This window comes from Falco peregrinus, chromosome 10 (assembly GCF_023634155.1).
Source record: "Falco peregrinus isolate bFalPer1 chromosome 10, bFalPer1.pri, whole genome shotgun sequence".
NCBI lineage: Eukaryota > Metazoa > Chordata > Aves > Falconiformes > Falconidae > Falco > Falco peregrinus.
In genome coordinates, this window is record NC_073730.1 from 9264875 (window position 1) to 9284537 (window position 19663).

The following is a 19663-nucleotide window of genomic DNA, read 5'->3' on the forward strand; positions in this document are numbered from 1 at the left end:
AGCTTGACTCACTCATGACCCATTACGTAAGTAGAAATTTCTGTCCACACACAAACCCATGGCAGAAGGAGATGCACACAGCTCCCAAGGAAAACCCCAAGGAAGGAACAATTGACTTGTTCCATCAGCAGGATGACAGGAGCTTGCCCAGAGGGGGATTCTCCTCACACCAGCTCCTGGATCAGGTCAGATGCTAACCAGCAGGACTGAACAGCCCAGCTCATTACATCTCCCTTTACAGTTCCCCATCAGCTTCAGCAAGCTTTGCCTCGGACCCTTGTTAAACATCATGGCTGATCGGCCTTGTTACGCCGAGGGGAAAGGAGAGGTGGGAAGAGCTGCAAAGGCTGCTGAACCCAGGAGCAGGGTGACACCAACGTGAGCAGTGAGCTTGTGACTAACATTACTGTGTAGTACCAACACATACGTACATTTGGCTGCATCACCTTGAGGACACTGCTCAAAAGTCCGCTGTGCGCCGTTTGCCAGCTACACCTACAGTAGGCCAAACCACATCCTGACAATCACACAGCTTGGCAGGAACAGCCTAGCAGGTTTCCTGCCGATGGATCTGTGAACAACTCCTTCAGATACGTTGCACTGGATGCACATGCGCTTGCTGACAGTGACGAGGAAGCGCAACCCAAAGACTGGACAGCCCTCTCGTGGCTACAGAAGCAGCCTCTGATTTCCGTCATTAGTATCCTCCTCCCTTGGTTTTGCACAGCAAGCAAGCACCCTTTTTCCTTCTGAGCACAGCGTGCCCTGTGCCAGGGTCCCTGTCCACCTCCAGGGAGCTTGGACAACTCAGCTCTGACAGAACTTCAGTCACCCCCAAAGCAGAGGCTGGAGCTTCCCTGCCAGGCAGCGCTGACAGCATGGCAACGTCTCAGAGGTTCCCTGGCCATGCCTGAGCCAGCATTCACCACTTCCTCTAGACAATGACAAGAGGTGACAGCAGCCATCCCCCACCACACCACCACCACCCACCGCCTGGCCAGCCTCAGGCACATTCACTGAGTACCCACAAACCACCAGTTCTGGTTCTCTCCTGTTACTGCAGGTGGCCACAGCTCAACACCAGCTTCACGCCAACCTGCCTGCTTACCTCTGGCTCTCGTAACTACATTAATTTGCTGTGATCAGGAATTCCTAAGTACAGTTATACTACAGTCTGGTTTATAGGGCACGAGGCTGGCTGGAAGCTCTTGGCTATGTGGAGCTTCCCACACTCATGGCTGGAACACAAGCACAGTGTCCTCTGCCATGAAAAAAAAAACACTTCTAAAACATGACTTTAGGAATCAGGCTAAACCAGAGGATTTCCGAGTGGTCAGCTGCTAAGGAGGGACCAGAAACAACCTATACACACACACACAGGTGGCATATTCTCCCTAGGAAAAGAAGTTTACTAAAAAGTTTAGCTGTACCCTATCACCGAGGTGAAAACAACTACATTAGTTGTTACTACATACTTAGTTACATGTTACTACATAATTAGTAAACTGTATTAGTGAGGCAAAAAGTGAGGTTTGTCTACAACAAACCCTGTTGTCAAAATCCACCAGTCAATTATCAGAAATTAAAAGTTAGTAGATAAACCCTCTCAAAAAATCATAAAGCTGGTGTCACTACTCATCACTACAACATCACAGGAGAGGCCCCAGTGAAGGGGTGTGGGAAAGCACCGTGGACAATCATCTCAAGGATCACACTTGCCCTTCATCAAGATCTCAGGGCTTACATTTTAGCATCTAGCAAAATAATGCTACCTCTCTCATAAGATGTTTTGCCCTTTACAGACAAGTCCTTTCCTCCTCCTCTCCTCCATAGCAGGTCAGATCCCTTCTAGGCAGGGGGGACTAGGTGTGTTAAGGATACACACAGAAATTACCCAGCTTATTTCAAACTTCCAATAAAAGCACACCTCTCTAGCTTGCAACGCCACCCCAGCCCAGGCCCTTCCTCCCTGTCAGAAGCCTCATACAGCTCCTTCACAGCCCCACTTTCAAGAGTATCCTTAGCTCACTGTGTGACCAGGTACCAGAGACAGAGGGAGTGGAATGGATGGAGGCAGAAATAAAAAACGCCCTTTAATCTGACAAGGTATTACAGATGAATAGGTTAGAGCAGAGTCTGAATTTTTAAAATGCCTTATATAGTAACTTTTAAACTAAATGGAAACTGAATTTTTAGGCTTTGACAGTAGATCTGAAAGATGCAACTTAATTGAATCTCAACCTGCACACTTAACAAAAACTTAGCCAGACTTGGCTTAGGAGCAAGAAGTGAGATACTATCTTCTACTCCCCATTAGAATGAGCCCAGAGCTGAATCTTTTTTAACTCCTTTTCCAGGTTTTCATATTACCAAGTCTGACTTGCACTAGATGAAGAAAGCAAAATTTCCCTCTAGTATTCTAAGAAAACCAGTACTTGCCTTCCTGGCCACAAATGACAAGACTGTGTTGGCTCAGGCATGAAACTTCAGAGAGATGTCAGCAGCTTTTATTTAATCTTGCTAACAAGAAAATTAGATTAACAAACCACAGCAATGGCTGCTAACATGCCTTCAAAGATGAGCAACAGATAAGAATGTTTTTCTAAGAGCTGCCACTTCTCTGCAGTGGTGACAGCAGCTAGTCCAGACAGAGCGTGTCAGCCTTTCCTGACGTGCTGCACCAGCCCCGCACAGAAGGGAAGGACAAAGACACAGAGAAAGTCACAACAGAGAAAAGCAGCCAGGCACAGGAAACGTGCGTTTTCCCACCCTTGTTTATTTCATCTTCAGTTGTTCTTTCTGTTATCTTCTTGCAGGGACAAGGGTTTAGTCAAAGAAATTCTGATGACCCTCCTCTGTCAAGAACTCACATTCTCATTTTCTTCCTTTTTCCTCCCTTCCCAGCTCTCTGGAGAGAACATGAGCAACCTGAGACCATCTCACTGTTTTGGCAGCCCTTCAAGCAAAGTCTGTGGGCAACCCTGATAAAATAAAGCGCTCCTGCTACCCTAGCATGAGTTCTGATTCACCGAACCACCTCTTAGCTGGCTCCAGATTACTAGGAAATAAATTAAATCTTTACATCGCTAACTTAAGTGCTTGCAATTGTCTCAGTTTCACTGTTAACATTTAGCTAAGGATGGAGGTAACAGTTCAAGTGAGATATGTATTAACTCCAGAGATCTTGCTAACTTGACTGCTTGCATTTGTCCAACAAGCAAGATAAGCTTCATGACCAAGTCCATGCAAGGTTAGCTAAGGCTTTAAACTGGAGTTCCTATTGATGGCATTTTGGGGGGAAGAAAAACCCCAGACATAAAAATTCAGAAAAGCACTTCTGAAAATACTGCTAAAAAATACCAAAGAAAATTACTTTCTCGTAACGGGAAGCATGCCATGCTCAGGCTGCTATAGCCAGCCTGAAATCACCATTAAGGCACTCTCTAGTATTTTGGACAACATGTTTCCAGGAAGCTCCTCTTTTCAGGCACTTCCACAGCTTCCCAGCTATGTTATGCCTGGGTGCCACTAGAGTACTTATGGGTATCTTTACACATGTGGCTACCAGAGGGAACAACATCACCCATTTTTAAAAAGGGCAGTGCATTTGTATTTAGGATTGCTCAGGATCCTGCTGCACCCTCAGCGGGAGCTCAGCAGGAATTGAAGCAACAGGTCATCTTCACATTGGAATAGACGTGAACTTTCCTCCCTCTCCACCACCAAGTACTAAAGACCCCGTGCCACACAGGCTGTTGAACTGGGATTTAAACTTTGCATGACCAACAGCCTAAGCAGGTGAGAGGGGGAAATGGGAAGCGTTCTCACAAAGGGTCACATTCACCCAGCATTCCCCTATAAGCCCAGGTGGAACCACTACTACCAGAGGCAACAAAATTTGGATCAGAGGGGTTTGCATGCCTGGTTCAACATACATTACAATCAGTCCTTATTAATTAAAAGAAAACCTTCCCCAAGGTTTCTTATTCCAAGTGCCACAATATCAGGTATGCTTTTAACACTGACCACACAATTTAATTTTATTTTTTAAATACAAAATAGCATTTTAAAGACTGTTCTTTCCCCCTCGTCTCTCTCACATGAAGATGGAAAATACATACTTCAGTAACCCATGTGATGGCGTGCCAAGTGCATCAAGTACACTTCTTTAAGGTTACTTGTTTCCACGAATCATGAAGTAAACACCCTCTACCCAGAAGACAGCGGTGGAGACAAAAGCCTGTTAGCTTTCCATTCTTACATGGGGGGCAGGGGGAGGAAGAAAAAAAAAAAAAAACCAGTAACAAAACAGCAGGTGTCAGACTGGCATGTAGGGGGAGAAAAACAAACAGACATAACATCTAGCATTCCACTCATACTGCACTTTCCTGGGCTTGCATGTGCCATCCACCATGTCACATACAGCAGACTGGCAAGTAAAATGTGTGTGCAATAGATGCGCCAGTCAGTGGCCCAGAAAGAGGTCTCTCAGTAAAGATTAGCTCCAGAATCATTGGGAGACTCTGCATTGATCTGAGGAGAGCAAAACAGAGACTCTAGAAGGGATTAGAGTACGTACTGTTAACTGCAGAGCACTAAACCATGCCTTTAAGAACACACACATGATGAAACTGATTATTTTTTTTTCAAGCTGGCTCATGCAGATCCCTGGACACACTTGGTAATGTAGCCAGTCACTCCATTACATGCTGCCACTGACCTGCTGAAGCACTACAAAGAAGTGCTCTTCAAGGGCTCTTAAAGAGAGTACACTTCAATGGGACAGGAGGAAAGGTCCTTCCAAGGACCCGAAATTGAAAAGGTTCGGGCAGGAAAGAATGAGCACATGGAAGGCACCTGTGGAGCACCGCGCTGCTCCATGCAGGGGCTCGTACTTTTAACATATTCCTAGAGAGCCTTGAGAAAAGGCCAGCTGGGGAGCTGGCAGAGTTTGCTGACATACCTGAGCTAATCAAGCCAAGGAAGTTGAAGCCTGACTGGACGGCTGCATGAGAGCTGCACAAGACTAAGAGACTGGATAAAGAGTCAAATGAAATACAACACAGTTAAGCGCAGAGTGGGGCACACAGGAATAAACAAGCCCAACTTCAGCCACACAGCGACGGGCTCTAACCTGACTACTGCCGCCCAGAAGCAAGAGCTCTGAGCCATGATCTCTACTCCAACACTCAGAGCAGCTCAGTGCTGAGCTTGGAGAAGGCAGACACTCTCCCCCTCCTAACTTAGACTCAGTTACTTCAGGTAGTACTGACAGGATTGTGCTTTCTTTTTATAATTTACCTGTAAGTACTCTAAGTCAAAAGCAAGGAGGACCAAGATTTAGACATAAACCTGAATTACATGAGCACAGACCACTAACAAGGACAAGTCTGTGACTCAAAAGATGTTTGTGAAGTTCAAAAGCAAACAAACCACATTTGGAGGTGGGGGAGGTTAGCATTCAATTGGCACAGCTGGTATAGTTAAGCTAGGACTTGAAAAGCTGCAGGTGTCCACAGATTTCAGTTTTCTCTCCTTCCTCTAGCTACGTCAGGTACCCTAATAACAGGTATTCTCTCTTGCCAAAAACCTTTTCTCTCAGGTCTCGGGCCATCAGAGCTGTAACAATTTTCTCTCCCTTACTACACAACAGTTTCGTACCTTGAACTGCAGCTCAATTGCCCTTCCTATCAGATCTCTAGATTGATAGTTCTTTTGAAGACCAAACAAAATGTATATTGCAACCCCAATGGCAGCCATTCTAAATGCTTACAAAGTTAAAAGGTTAACTATCCGCAGATGGTTGGGTTAATTGGCCATAGCTCTATCAAGACTCACTGTAAGCATTCTTCTATTAGATATGTACTTGATTTCAAGATCAGTCAGGAATATCCAGTTCCCCAGAACGGTATCCCCAGCAAAGAAATGAAAAAAGAGCATCACCAATTTCAGAAGAGAGAGGAACTGGCAAGCAAAACACATCAAACAAACACAGCATCCCCCTTCACACTTCAGCTCACAGCACACACCCCATCCAGAAATCAAACCAGTCTATCACACACAGCTTGTTTCTAAAGGCACCTCTGCTGAAATCAGCTGGATCACTGCTTTGCTACCCTTTTGCCTGTGCGGCAAAAAGAATGTGAGTACTAAGGCTCAGAAAATCAAAGTACTTTGTACAAAACCCAAACACAGCAAAGCATTACTACTCCATTGTTTTTAATGGGGCTTCTTGGGACTTACCTGGTGCGGACACCAAGATCTGGCATCGGGTAAGAATAGCCAAGAGGAAATCATTGTGAGAGTGGACTGCATAAAGACAGACAGGTCATTAGCAACATGTCAGTGCCCACAGGCACCCCCACAAAGCCATCTTAAAGCAGCTTGCTACGCCTTTCCACAGTTGTGGTTTCCCCCCGTGCTTTGCTACATAAGCACAACTTTTTTTGAGAGTTTTCTTCTACTGGACCCAGAATCTGCTACTGCCTCACTAACAAGGATACTACACGTAATATGGACACAAGTGGGTTACTTCTCAGTGTGCCACACACACAAATCCAGTCCTACAGCACACAACACAAAATATCTGGTGTATTCAGCTAGTCAGAGGAGGATCAGCTGTCCCTCCTACCATGCAGGATTCTGGTAGCAAGGCTTTTGGTTTTTCTAGGGAAGGACCAGTAAGAGCTAGACCCAGGAAGGTGCAGTTAAGACAAATACGTTCTAAGCAAAACATAGCTTCCTTGCGGAAGGGTTACCAGAGCACAGACTGAATAATTACGCATTAGAAAGAGCATACAGACTTCATAAGCAAGGTCAGAGTTAGGGGATCCTCTTTGGCCTTTGAACACAAGCACCAACAAACTCCCTGCCCTTCCTGGCAGGCATCACGGGTGTCGAAGTCAGAAGCCTCCACAATGAACTCAGCAATGCCTGCAGACCCGCACAGAGGCAAAGACAAGGAATCTTACCCTTCAGCACTCCAATCTGCCACCCCAAGAGGCCGGGAAGGAGACATGCCTACTGCAGAATTGCCTAGGTGAATTTGGGGGTTCCCTCCCACGCTTCAGCTACACCATCAGTTCAGTCCCTGCCAAAGGGACTGGGTGCAGTACAGAAAGGACTGGGTGGCTACAGTGACATTAAAAAAAAAATGGCTTTTTTGTTGTTAGGGTAGCATGTTTTACCTTTTTACCGTATTTACACAAGGCCAAATTCCTCTCAGTGCTGGGACCACCAAGAGACTCTCCCCTGCAGGCCAGGACACCTCCCACCTCTTTAAGTCTATTGCTACCAGGGCCCTGGCCATTCTTCTTTCCCTCACAGCAACTTCCCCGTTCAGGAAACAACGTGCAGCAGGGAGGGGCTTCCCCCCAGGTCTAGCAGGGGCAAGGCGACATTAGAGCCAGCAGGAAAACAAACACTAGATTGCTTCTTTACCATTGTCTTGCGTGAGAAGCCTCCGCGCTTCCAGGTCAAACTCCTCCTTACTGATCTTCTGCTTGAACCAGAGCTTCAGGTTGGCCCAGTACCTAGGGAAGAGCGGGGAAGGTGCAGACACCAAAAGAAAAGCCTCGTCCCTAAACCCACTGCTTTCCCCCAACAGCGCAAAGGGCCCGGGGCCAGCCTGGCCCTGAGGCTTCCGCACAGAGGCGGTACAAAGCCGGGAAAAGACGAACAAGCCGCGCAGCGCCCAGGTCCGGCCCGGCAGGACGCCCCCACCGCGGCTCGGCCTCATCCCGCAGCCCGGCCGCCCTCCCACCGCACTCACTGCTTCACGTTCTCGCCCAGAGCCTCGCTCAGGCTCTTCTTGGCCGCCTCCAGCTCGCTCACATAGGTCGCCATCACCGCCGCCACCGAAGCCAGAGGCAACGGGGCCGCCTGCCCACCGCCTTCCCCCACGCCGTAAAGCGCGGCGGCGACGGCGGCCGTAAAGCGCGGCGGGAGCCCCGCGCGTGCGCAGCAGAGCGCCGGTAGCGAGCGGAGTCTGCCACCGCCGCAGCAGCCGTAGCCATGCCGGGCCTGCTGCTGGGCGATGAGGCGCCCAACTTCGAGGCGGAGACCACGCAGGGCCGCATCCGCTTCCACGACTTCTTAGGAGACTCGTGAGCACCGCGGGGGGCAGCGGGACCGGGGGGGCGGGCGGGGGCGCGGGGCCGCTCACCGGGCAGCAGCGCGGGGCACGGCCCCGGGGGCCCGGCTGTTCCCCCCCCCCGCAGGCCTGGGAGCGCCGTGGGGAGGCAGAGCCGGCCACTCTGAGCCGCGAGCTTCTTCCAAAAAGTGTATCTTGCGTCGAGCCGCAGCGCTCAGGGCTGTGCCCGGGGGGCGAGGGGGGCCGCCGGGCAGGGCGATTTCGCAGGGGCCCGAGCTGCGCGGCACCTCTGCCCACCTTCCCCCATCCCCTCCTGCGGGCTGCGGGGCAGCAGGGCGAGCCGAGCCCCCAGGCAGAGGGGGGTGGGCCTCTGAAAGCAGCAGAGCCCCAGGAAGGGCAAAGCAGCAGCACTTGGTGCAGGCCAGTCCCAGAGACCAGCTCATGTGGCACCTGCGTCCCTTGTGAGTGGGCCTGAGTGGGCCTGCGTGCGCAAAGGTGCGTAATGGAGCAGCGACAAAGGACTCTGGTCCTGTTGGAGCCCGGCAGGGAAAGCCACGTGCCCTCAGGCACTGTTTCATGCAAGGCTTGTTGCTCCGTTTCTGGCACGAGCGAGCAGCAGGGTGCTGGCACAGGACATCTGGGACTTGCTCCCGGCAGCGCTTGGCAGGTTGTGTCCACTTCTGTCAGCATTGCAAGCTTTGGCAAAAGGAGAAAAGGAGCTCTCTTAGCGAGAAAGCAAGCTGCAGGGTGCCTTAAAACTGGCTGTTCCAGCCTGATCACCCACGGGGCACTTTCTCAGCCAGCTTCTACTCGAATACTGCCTCTTTTTTCAGGTAGTATACTTACTGTACAAAGAGACTTGTAGCACCAGTGGCCAGGTAGCTGCCCAGTAACTTAATGGTGAGCCATGGCAATCGCACAGCCCTGGCAGAGCTGCAGCATGCCTTGCTTGATCCCTCCAGCTCCATTCCCAAATCTCTAAGGCAGAGCTTCCCCCAGCTGCTGCGGCATACGGCTGTATTTGCTGAGCACTGGGGGCCAGGTGAAGAGTGGTGCAGTAAGCCCTGTTGAGCGTTGAGCTGAGAAATAGTGCGACAAGTCCCTAGCAGGGAGCTTTACGTGCTGAGGTGGCTTTGCGTGAACCTCTGGAAATATCTGAGAGCTGGTTTGACATAAGCTAGGCTGCATTGCTACCTTCCTCTGCACTGGTTGCCTTACCTGTAAAGTGGGGTCACTTGTATTTGCCTACTCTAAAGACTACAAAATCCACTGATGGGAAGCAGTGGGCAAAAGCGAGGTGGCAGCATTGTTGTAACGGTAGCCATAAAGTGTTGAAATACTTATTTTTTTCATTAAGTATGTTTAGCAGCTGTTGGGTTAAGGGTTGTTCCTATCCCATTCTTTGAAGTTGCACAATATACGTGGGTATTTCTCCTCACGGTGGTTGATGGGGTAGACTGGATAGCAAATAGCAGTGTAAATCAGCAATGGTCTCTGCAATAACGTGGCTGGCAGGTTAGCATCTATGTCCCCTTGCACATGTGGTCTCTGGGGTACACAGTCTACACACAGCTCCCCCAGACTTCCTCACCTGGCACGGTATCCACTTCCACATCAAGAACCAGCATCCCCTGTGGGATCCTGGAAGGGAGAGAGGGAATGAGGTGCAGGGGGTTCCTCAGAGCATGAGGAACGGGGCTCATCTCATGAAGCCTTCTAGCCCAGAGTTCCCAGGACAGGATTTCCACTTAGCAGAGAGATGAGCTGTTCCCACACGAGTCTCCATGCAGTGCGATCTTTACAGCTTTTTGTCTGCAGTACAAACCAGAATGACATCTCACCCTAATGCCATCTGCTCCCTTTCAGATGGGGCATCCTCTTCTCCCACCCACGGGACTTCACACCCGTCTGCACCACAGAGCTTGGCCGGGCAGCAAAGCTGGCATCCGAGTTCAGCAAGCGCAATGTGAAGATGATCGCCCTCTCCATTGACAGTGTCCAAGACCACCTGTCTTGGAGCAAGGTATGGGGCGTGGGGAGGTGCAAGAAGAGCTTGCACTGCTGTCTTGCTCTGAAGGCCAGAGGAAAAGCCCACACAGAACAGAGCACAGGCTCGGAACTACATATCTCAACTCCCAGAGTATGTTAGCTAGGAGGGGCTGAAATTCAGAGCAGGAACAGGAAGGTCTGCTCCATCTCTTCATGGAGCACTTCACAAAGTCCAGGGCACTCTATGCACTAATAGTTTGAAATCGGAAGAAAATGGTACTACTGCTCTCCCACCAGTACCTGAATGGGTAAAACGTGTATGGAAGTGGTGCCAAAATCTCAGAGGAAGGCAGGCTATCCACAGAGCCTCAAAAAGTTCTGTAATAAAACAGGAAAGGAGGCATCAGAAGCAAACAGGCAGTCTTCAAAGGGTGTGATTCATGCCTAGGCAGGGAAAAGAAAACAGAGAAAAAATGGGGGCTTGTTAAACATAAAACCACAAGTAGGAGACTCTTAAATACAAAACCATCATGAGGGAGTTTAAAAAAAAAAAGATGGGAGCTAAATAGCTTGCTGAAGGAACATGAAAGGAGCTAATTAAGAACTCCAAATGCAGCCTCAGCAATGGTGTCCTGCCAGGGAGTGTGACTCCAGGGCTCATAGGTAGTAGGGGTTTAAAATGAGCATTTCAGACAGATGTGGCCAGAGCATAAAAATCCCTGGGTGAATTACCTGCCTCTTTCTTTGCTCTTAAAATTGGGAATGTTCTCACACATGCATACAATAGCAGGTAGTAAAGGTGAGAAATTTCCACACTCAAATCTGTCTTTAGAAATTACATAATTGCCTTATTGCTTAAATTGCCCTTCGTACCTGAGTGGTGCATGGCTGATGTCCCACCAAGCCTCAGAAGGGCCTGGGAAAAACAGCGTACAAATCCCACACCAGTAAATGAGATTTCTGTGCTGGTCAAATTGGCTGAAACCACCAGTCAAATTAGCAGATAACATCCCATCAAATATAACAGAAAGTTTGGGTTGTGCTTTTGTAAGCGAGTTTCATCTCCTGGTTGGGTAAAACCCTTTGTAAAAGTTAGCAATACCCTACAGTTATTCCAAGTCCTCAAATTTCTAAGAAGCTTCTCAATGAAGTCAGCTTTGTGAAGGACAGGCTCTTTTCTGCAGGGAGACAGGAGGAAGCGATAACTTGTGTCAAGTGAGGGAAGCGATGAGCACCCTCAAGGATCTGCAGAGGCACATGGGGTTCAGCATACTCAGGTGATCTGGAAGAGAGATGAAAAACGGGCTGACTCTGCTGATGCTGTGGAATTGTTCCCTGCAACCTCAGGTAAAACCAGGAGAAGTTGCAGAACAGCCTCTCTACGCTGGCTGATGCGAGGCAGAATAGCACGTTTGGAAAACCTTCCAGAACAGGTGTGGAGAAAGGCAGAGGGCAGTGGACCAAGCTGCGGGGAGCTTTCTGTCAGGCTGGGAGAGGCCTTGGAGACGGTGCTTTGGAAACGTCAGCTCAGCACCTGTCAAAAAGAAAACCGTGAGAGCCCTCCAGAGCAAAAGATCCAATTGGTGAGGATAAATCCGTAGCAGACTGGAGTCTTCCGTGCAGCCTATGTTTGAAATCACCCATCTTGCAGACTACAGGGGAACAAGAAAAGGTGCAGAGAGGGAACAAGAGAACACAGCAGCCTGCAGATTTGGGCAGGTTTGCTTCAGTGCAGAGCAACTGGGGCTCTTTATCCTGGGAATGAGAGGACATGTCAGGCTGCGACACAGTGAGCAGTGCAAGGAGCACAGAGGAGCAATGAATGCAGCATGCGTGCATCGTGGAGGACACAAGAGGACAGGGATGCGATTGCTTTGCTCTTGAACCTTGCCCATACTCGTGGTCCTTTTCCTTTGTCCTTGATAAAGCAGAGAAGAACTTCAGATAATGTGGAGAGCTAAAGAGCTGAACTAGGAAGGCAAGTGTTAGGGCCTGCCACAATTCTGAGATCAGGGCGGTGCCCCAGATGTTCTCCTGCCCAGCCGTGAGAAAGGAAAGAGCTTAACAGAGATACCAACCCTTGGCAGAAGCTGCCTGTCTGGGCAGAAGCAGTCTTCGTTAAATGCTAGAGTGAGATCTAGAAACTGCAATTTCTTTCACTAGATCTTAACTTAGAGAGAAGCCCTAGGAGTGAGCCAAACTTTGGGCAGACCTCTCCGTGCAATGTGCTTTCTCTTTGGATGAAGCTCCTAGCAGCAGCGAGAGGATGAAGCTGTTTTTACATGGAGCACAGTCTGTGAGGAAGCAAGTAGGCAGGAGGGATGGCTGAAATCTGCATGAAACAACAAAGAAACTTCTTGCTTTGCTGTTAAATTTCAGTGGGTAGGTGGAACCAGAGTATAGCTGATAATTCTCCCGTCACTTTGCTCAGCTTCGCTTTCCCAGTGAAGATGTCGCTGCTGTTCTTGTCCATCCCTAGCCAAGACCCAGAGGCTTGCTCCGGGGCTCAGAATAAGCTTGTAGCTCTGCTGGGGACTGATCCCACTCTCCTACCTCCCCAGTCTGTGCACTGCTTCTCTAGGGGTTGGCTGAATGCCTAAGCTCCTTAAGCAGGGTTGACTGGCGCGTGCTGTGCATGTCAGAGGAGGTTTCAGTGCTCTCTTTAGCCACTGGTGCCGTTGCTTCGGCAAGTTAGGGGTGAATAAACCACTCCGGTGACGTCTGGTTTCAGCTTGGACTCTGGAAAGACAAATAGTTTGTAGGGAAGTCAAGTGAGTATTTGGTGTCTTAAAGCAAAATAGGGCAGGGTTTGTCAGGCTGTTTGTTGTACAAAGATTCCCAGGTCATGAAATTGCCTGCATTTTGGAACAAGTTACAGTCCATAGGATTCAGATACTGCTTCTAGAAGCTCTCTTCATCCCCCAGCCTCCACTTGGAAGAGAAGTGGGAAGAGTGTCACTGTCTGACCTTCATTTACAGCCTCCTGCAACTCTGTGGGGCATTCAGAAGCGTTTTGCCTGGGCTGGCCTCTCTGGCTTTGCTTTCCTTCCCTGATCTGCTTTGACAAGGCAGGTCTGCAGGAGAACAGAAGTGATTCCTTCCTTCCAAGGCAGGTCTGACCACAACCCAGCAGAGATAAACAGCCCCTTTTTGCGGTGCAGAGCTGACTCAGAAAGGCCCAGGGAGAAAGCAAGTGAAGAGAAAAGCTGTACAGGAGACGTCTTCCCGCCTGTACACCACTTGACCTGCTTGTAGCAGGTTCCTGAGCAACCAGGGCAGGGTTACAGCTCTTCCTGTCACCACCATTGGCCTAGGAGGGCTGAGTAGTGGTGTAGGGCCTGCCTGCTCTTGCTGCCTCTGGCCTGCTCTGAGCCACAGTGGGCAGCACCAAGGGGCAGCATTTTCATCTCTGCTTTCCCCAAGTTCCCTCTGAGCAGGACCCAGACTGTTCCCCCACATTGAAAGCCCGGGTAAGGCAGAGAGGCTTGTACGTTCAGATTATCAGCTCAGCTGATAATGCACCACAGTGGTGTGTGGGAGGGTTGTGTCAGCACTGGAGCCAGAGGCTAGCAAGGCTGAAAGGAACAGGCAGCTGTTTTGGGGCAGAAACCTTGAATTAAATTTGTTTTAATGCTGGCAGCTGCTCGGCTTGTGCTGCCTTGAGCAGGTTCCTCCCAGCCCTGCTGTGGCTCGGTGTAACCTGTATGGGTGGTACTGCAGAGTACAAGAATAGCTTGAATGCTTTGGCTGAGTCCAGACCAGATTCAGAGACGCTCAAAATAGTTTTCCCTGTGGAGCAGGTCAAGTTTGGGCTAGCACAGGGAGCAACCTCATAAACTGTGGTCACAAGGGAGAGCTTGCACAGCTGTGGACAGGAATGGTTTTCTCTTCTGCCCCAGCCATGGTTCAGAAAGGTGCAGTGTCCCAGCACCTGCACTCAGACTTTCACTCTGTTTTCAGAAGCCTTTAACTAAGCAGGCTAGGAGTGACTTGCTGAATGGAGCTGGTCCCTCACACAAGACCTGTGAATTGTTGCACTTGGCCTTTGTTAGCAGTAAAGTTGCTGGTTTGCTCTGCCACTAGAGGCTTAAGAGCACAGCCCAGTTCAGGTGTGACACCAACACATCTGTCAGTAGTGCTAGATCACTTACTGGGTTGGAAGAGGGACACCTCTGTTCCAGGGAGATTTAACCACCTTTCCCCGAGGTCACTGGCATGGCCAGGACTTCCTTGTTTTGCCATACTCGCTGCCTGGGCAAAGCAGCTGGTCCACAGGCAGTTCCAGAGCTGAGTGACACAGTGTAAGCATAGACAGCCAAACAACTGACCTCTAAGAACAAGACAGAGTCCAGCCTGGCACGCAGGTTTCTGGTTTGCCATGCAGAGAAACTTCATGGAAGGCCATGCGCCCCTGGCTGTGCTGTCCCAGACTGAGACCTTGGGGCCAAGCAAGTCACAAGCTCCTGTAGAGCAGCTGCTGAATGTGTTTGCATGGCCCCTCTGCAGGAGCTTGCCCCACACACATAAAGCTTGCCTGCACTGCTCCCTGCCTGGCCTCTGTCCCCTCTGATGGTACCCACAGCAGGGAGGATGAGCAATGCCAGTGGTTTTGTCTCTGCAGGACATCAATGCGTACAATGGGGAACAACCTGAGGAGAAACTCCCCTTCCCCATCATTGCTGATGCAAACCGGGAGCTCGCTGTCAAGCTGGGCATGCTGGACCCAGATGAGCGGGACAAGGACGGCATGCCCCTGACCGCTCGTGTGGTAAGTACCAGGCCCTGCATGGCACCCTTCTCAGCAGTAGATATCGCCTGCCGTCCTGCCTTGTGTCCTTGGGGCTGGGCTTGAAGACGGGGGCAGCTTACCTGAAGGGACATGACCATCTTCAGGAGCTAAGTTGACTTCCTTGGGCTAGAACCATCGGTCGTGCTGCAGGAAGAGGCTGATGCAGTGCTGGCCTGCTGGCAACAGCTCCATCTTGCTGTTGCTGCCACCTTATCTCGGTTGGGCCTGTCCTAACATAGGAGACAAAAGTGCTCGATCTGCTGGACTTTCCCTCTCCCATCCCGTGCTTGCATTAAAAGGGCACAGGTCGAGGGGAGGAAGCATTTTGGGTAGCAGAGCAAGCTGTCATTGGAAACAGGAGCTCCCAGAGCAAACACCGTGTTCCCTGTGCCTGGGCGTCACTTGTTGCTCTAGGAGATTGCCACCATGGCATCTCCCCTGTCCCAACACCTGCGATCAAGCAGGCCACCTCCCAGGAAAGGGAGGGGCAGCAGCGCTGAGCAGGTCCAGTGGGGCAGTCGGACAAACATCATCTGCCCAGCCCCTGACCCTGTCTCCCTGTGCTCAGGTGTTTGTTTTTGGCCCGGATAAGAAGCTGAAACTCTCCATCCTGTACCCAGCCACCACTGGGAGAAACTTTGATGAGATCCTGAGAGTGGTGGACTCCCTGCAGCTGACAGCGTACAAGAAGGTTGCTACGCCTGTGGACTGGAAGGTGAGGAGGGGAGCAAATCTCACAGCTGGGCACTGAAAATGTGCATTGAAACGTCAACCAGCCTCCCTTGGAGGGGGATCCATGGGGTGCTGAAAGCTGCTGGGGTCCTGGGATGTGAGTTAGATCCCAGCCCAGTTCCCAGGGCTGTTGCAGTCTGGGGTCAGCCACAGGAACCTCCCTTCCCTGCCCTTGGTCCCTGGTGCCACCAGACACCAGTGCTGGGCCCTTCTGGCTATCAGTACTTGAACTCTGGGCCACGGCAGGTCCTGCCCTTGCTGTCTGTGATAAGAAAGTGCATTACCAGGTGTCAGTGTGCCAGAGTCCCCTCAAAGCCAGTGAAGCAGCAAGCATGGGGGACTGCTCCCTTGGCTGGCTTGCTGCTTTTCTGCCATTGAGCCAGGAAGGGCCAATATGGGCATGGCCCTGCTTTGCTCAGCGTGTATACAGCTGATTACTACTTGAAGTTGCTCAGTTGTGGCCATCCCTGTTTAGTAGCATTATTTAAAACTCCTGAGAACAGTTTGGGCAACCAGGGGAAAGCAAGAACAAGCAGCACAGTCTGGCTGCTTTAGCTATCCAGTGTTTCCTCAGCCCAGCAGAGCTGCTCAGCTCCTGGACCTGTCCTGCCGCTGACTTTGATATCTGTTACTGGGGAAGCCTGCCGCTGTGGAGCCAGAGGACACACCCCTGCTGTTACAGGGTGTCCTGCAGAAGTCCTCCTGTGTTACGAGGCAGGACCAGGCTCCCAGAGCGTTGTCCCAAACAGCTGCTCCATCTGGGCTGGAAGGGCCCCATAGGCACAAGCCCTGGAGACTGAGTAGCTCGGGGTATTGAGGCACTTCGCTGTGCCTCTCCACCCCTCAACACCAGAATTCATGTGCTGAATGTACAATGAACTGCACCTTCACTTCTTGGGGCAGAGCAGGGCATGGAGGCAGCCTTGCCTCTGAAGATACCTGTCTCCTGCAGCATAAGGTCCCAGGGGTGCGGGGCCAGCTTGCCCACCTGCCAGGGCAGCACACCTTTCCCCGGGGCTCAGCATGCCAGGGGGAGCCACTGCCTTTCCGGGAGTGCCAGAGCAATAGGAGTGTGTGAGCAGCTTGGGCAAACTGTGCTCCCTCCTGCGTCACAGAGGTGCCCGAATTCCTCTCTCGTTACTCCCTGTTCCTGTGGGAGTGCTGTGGGGAAGAGCTGGGCTGCGAGATCCCTTGGCAGGGCTGGCAAACAGCACAGCTGTCCCTTTCAACGTCACCCACACCTCCTGGTGTAGCTCCCACTCAGTCCTCGCTGCAGGGGACATGCCTGGGGCACTGGGGCTGAGTGTTCACGAGGAGACTGTCACCTACCAGCAGGGACGTGCCACCTGCATCCAGCTCCTCTGCTGCTCTCACAGTTCCCGTTTGCTCCCCAGCCTGGTGACAGTGTCATGGTCGTGCCCACCTTACCTGATGAGGAAGCCAAGAAGCTCTTTCCCAAAGGAGTCTTCACGAAGGACCTGCCGTCGGGCAAGAAGTACCTGCGTTACACCCCGCAGCCGGAGTGAGTGGGTCCGCCATCCGTCCCGCCAGGCTGCACATCGTTCGGTGTTGGGAGCCTTCCCCATGCCCAGCTCCTGCCTCCCCCACACCGTGCGATCAGCAGCCTCGTACCATCAACATTGATGGTGCATCACAATACTAAACCAATCTTCCCCATCCCTTTCATCCCTCACATCCCCTCAAAACTAAAATCCTGGGTGTTTTCTTGCCTTGAATCAGCCCCACAAGGAAGAGATTAGCAGACCAGTGGGGGCTCCAGGGCTCATGCTGTGGAGTCTCTCATGTTCAGCGCTGGCTGAGTTTTTCCCGAAGGCACGGTGGGAAGCGTGGTGTCAGCAGCCGGGCCCCGGAGGGGTGTCCTGCTGGGCTCACACACCTTCCCATCAGGGAGCTTTGGGGGCTCCAAGCTGCTGCGTGCCTTTCAGAGCAGCCGTCACTAACGCATTTACACCTTTGTGGGATCCTGTGCGTAGAGGAGGAGCTGCAGAGCCAAATCTCTCACTGCTTTCTCATCTGTTGCTGGAAGTCGGTTGGTTTTAGGTTTTATGGAAGAGGGAATAGAGCAAATAAACTGATCTTCAGTACTACCTGCAATATCCCTGGCCTGTCTCTGCTGCCGTCCATGGCATCCTGCGCCGTTTACTTTGTTCCCTGTGGCCATGCAGCTGGGATGTGTGGCCATGCTTCTGGGTGGGTGGCACTGACACGGATCGCCCTTGTTCCTGCTGTGTAACTTGCTTTGGAAACACAGGTTGTCCCAGGGGACATAGTCTCAGGCAAGGCAGCAGGATCTCGCTGTCAGGAAGATGTCTCCTTGGGGAACGTGCTGCAGCATGGCCTGCCACAAGTGCTGGGCAGGGGTCCTGCCCTGCTTCCCAGGGCACCATACAAGCCAGGCGAACTCCACCCCGCTCTCCCACACCTACACCTCGGGGATTTGCCAAGAGGTGAGCGATGTTTCAGAATAATGCTAGGAAAGAAACCCGCTCGCCGAATAGCCAGCCAGCATCTCGGTGCCCGGCACAACCAGCAACACTGAAAACGAGCAGCTTGTGAAAGAAATTGGCTGGCCTGGGGCACGAGCATACCCCGCGGCAAGCGGGGTTAGTAGGGTTGATGGTCGCTGTAAGTAAGCAGTGTGCTGGATGCAATGAGATACCCTCCAGCATCCTGCAGGCCCTACTCCCGGGGCAGCACCCACACCCACCTGGGATGGAGCCCGTCAGACAACATCCAGAACTGCCGGCTCCTGTCACTGTCCAGCACCTCAGCATGCAGGCCAGGCCACCCCACTGAGGACATCCTTCCCCAAACACGTCTGTGTTTCAGACAGCTCCCTCTTTAATTGCCAAAAAAAAAAAAGTTTATATTAATGTTTAATTGCCTTCAGGACCTATATGGTGAATATCAGTATTTTCCCCAAAATAACTTAAATGAACTTTCATTATCCAGTTCTGCATTATCCCCATGTATTACTTTTACTAGAAGATAAAAACACCTGATCTCTGGCTTGAGTTTTATTCCGCCTCTTTCACTCTGCAAGAAGTGGGAGGGGGGATCTGCAATTTCAAAGGGGAAATGGCTCCTTTCGGTGTAATTTTTCAGCCTTATCAAGCTTGGCAGCCCCTGGTCCCCCACAGCTGGGCTGCATGAGCTCCTGGCTTTCTTGCTGTTCCCTCAGCATGCAGCCCCCACCTTGATCTGGTTTCCACTGGGAAAAAGGGCTGTCTGCCCGCCACCCCCCCCGAGCTTTCCAACCGACTGTCCCATTTTCTGGAAGCTTGAGGACATGGCCCCACAGCAAGCTTTGTACAGACAGGCTGCTCTGAGCATCCCTAGGGAAGGGGCACTGCAGGGCAAGCACAACCTCTCTGGGACACCAGAGAAGCACCTGCTAGTTGGGACAAGGGGGAACAGGTCCCGTCACCAGACCCAGGGGCTTGAAGCGGGCAGGGGCAGCTGCTGGTCCCACTGCCAAGCCAGGCAGGGGCTGACGGCCAAAAGCCCATGAATTCCTGCTCCCCTAGAGGAGCAAGCCAGCCAGACGGACTCAAGCAAACACAGGGTTTGGTTCCAGTACAGCTCGAGTGGTTTTTCTTTTAATCCCAGAGAAGTGAAATGCAACATTTGTTCGAGTTGGTAATAACATCCAGAGACAGAAGTCCAAGCCCCCTACTCGGTAAAGTCATTTGTATTTAAGGCACTCTGCAAAACCAGCTTTCCTCTTCTTCCGATTTTCCCCACGCGGCAGCAGAATACCTGGTTTGGTCTTTTCTCCATAGTGGCACCCACACACCCTGGCTCTTCCCACTGTCCCCGGGAACTGACGACAGCAAACCCAGCGGGAGCAGCCAGAGAAATGCCAGGAGGCCGGGTCAGTGAATACAGAAGGGCACAGGAGGGAGCACAGCGCCTGGGGAGGGGGCACAGGGACCTCGAGCTTCTGCAGGAAGGGGACAGGCACCAGGTGTCCTCCCAGCAGGCACGACGTGATTCCCCATCCTTTCTCCCCCTCCCAGCTTCGAAAGGGGACAGGAGCA

General features: G+C 51.5%; 2 protein-coding genes across 5 annotated transcripts in view; one reads left to right on the forward strand and one right to left on the reverse strand.

Moving 5' to 3' along the window:
* The window catches only part of TADA1 (transcriptional adaptor 1), a 40651-nt gene extending 32721 nt beyond the window's left edge, over window positions 1-7930 (reverse strand). For 3 of the 4 annotated variants that reach the window (XR_008749096.1, XM_055815861.1, XM_055815860.1), the window contains exons 1-3: window positions 7772-7919; window positions 7441-7532; window positions 6244-6309 (exon numbers count right to left, since the gene is read on the reverse strand). Coding sequence is in view for 3 of the 4 variants with exons in the window: in XM_055815861.1 (XP_055671836.1) it covers window positions 6244-6309; window positions 7441-7532; window positions 7772-7845 (232 nt within the window). In the remaining variant the exon portion in view is untranslated. Of the gene's footprint in view, window positions 1-6243; window positions 6310-7440; window positions 7533-7771 lie in introns of all 4 variants that reach the window. The other variant, XM_055815862.1, reaches the window with a different exon arrangement.
* Window positions 7931-7946: 16 nt separating this feature from the next.
* PRDX6 (peroxiredoxin 6) lies at window positions 7947-17710 on the forward strand. The gene is made up of 5 exons (XM_055815865.1): window positions 7947-8105; window positions 9959-10115; window positions 14703-14849; window positions 15439-15585; window positions 16997-17710. Exons 1-5 carry the CDS (start codon window positions 8014-8016, stop codon window positions 17126-17128), a joined length of 675 nt encoding a protein of 224 aa, XP_055671840.1. The 5' UTR covers window positions 7947-8013; the 3' UTR covers window positions 17129-17710.
* The last annotated feature ends 1953 nt before the right edge of the window (window positions 17711-19663 follow it).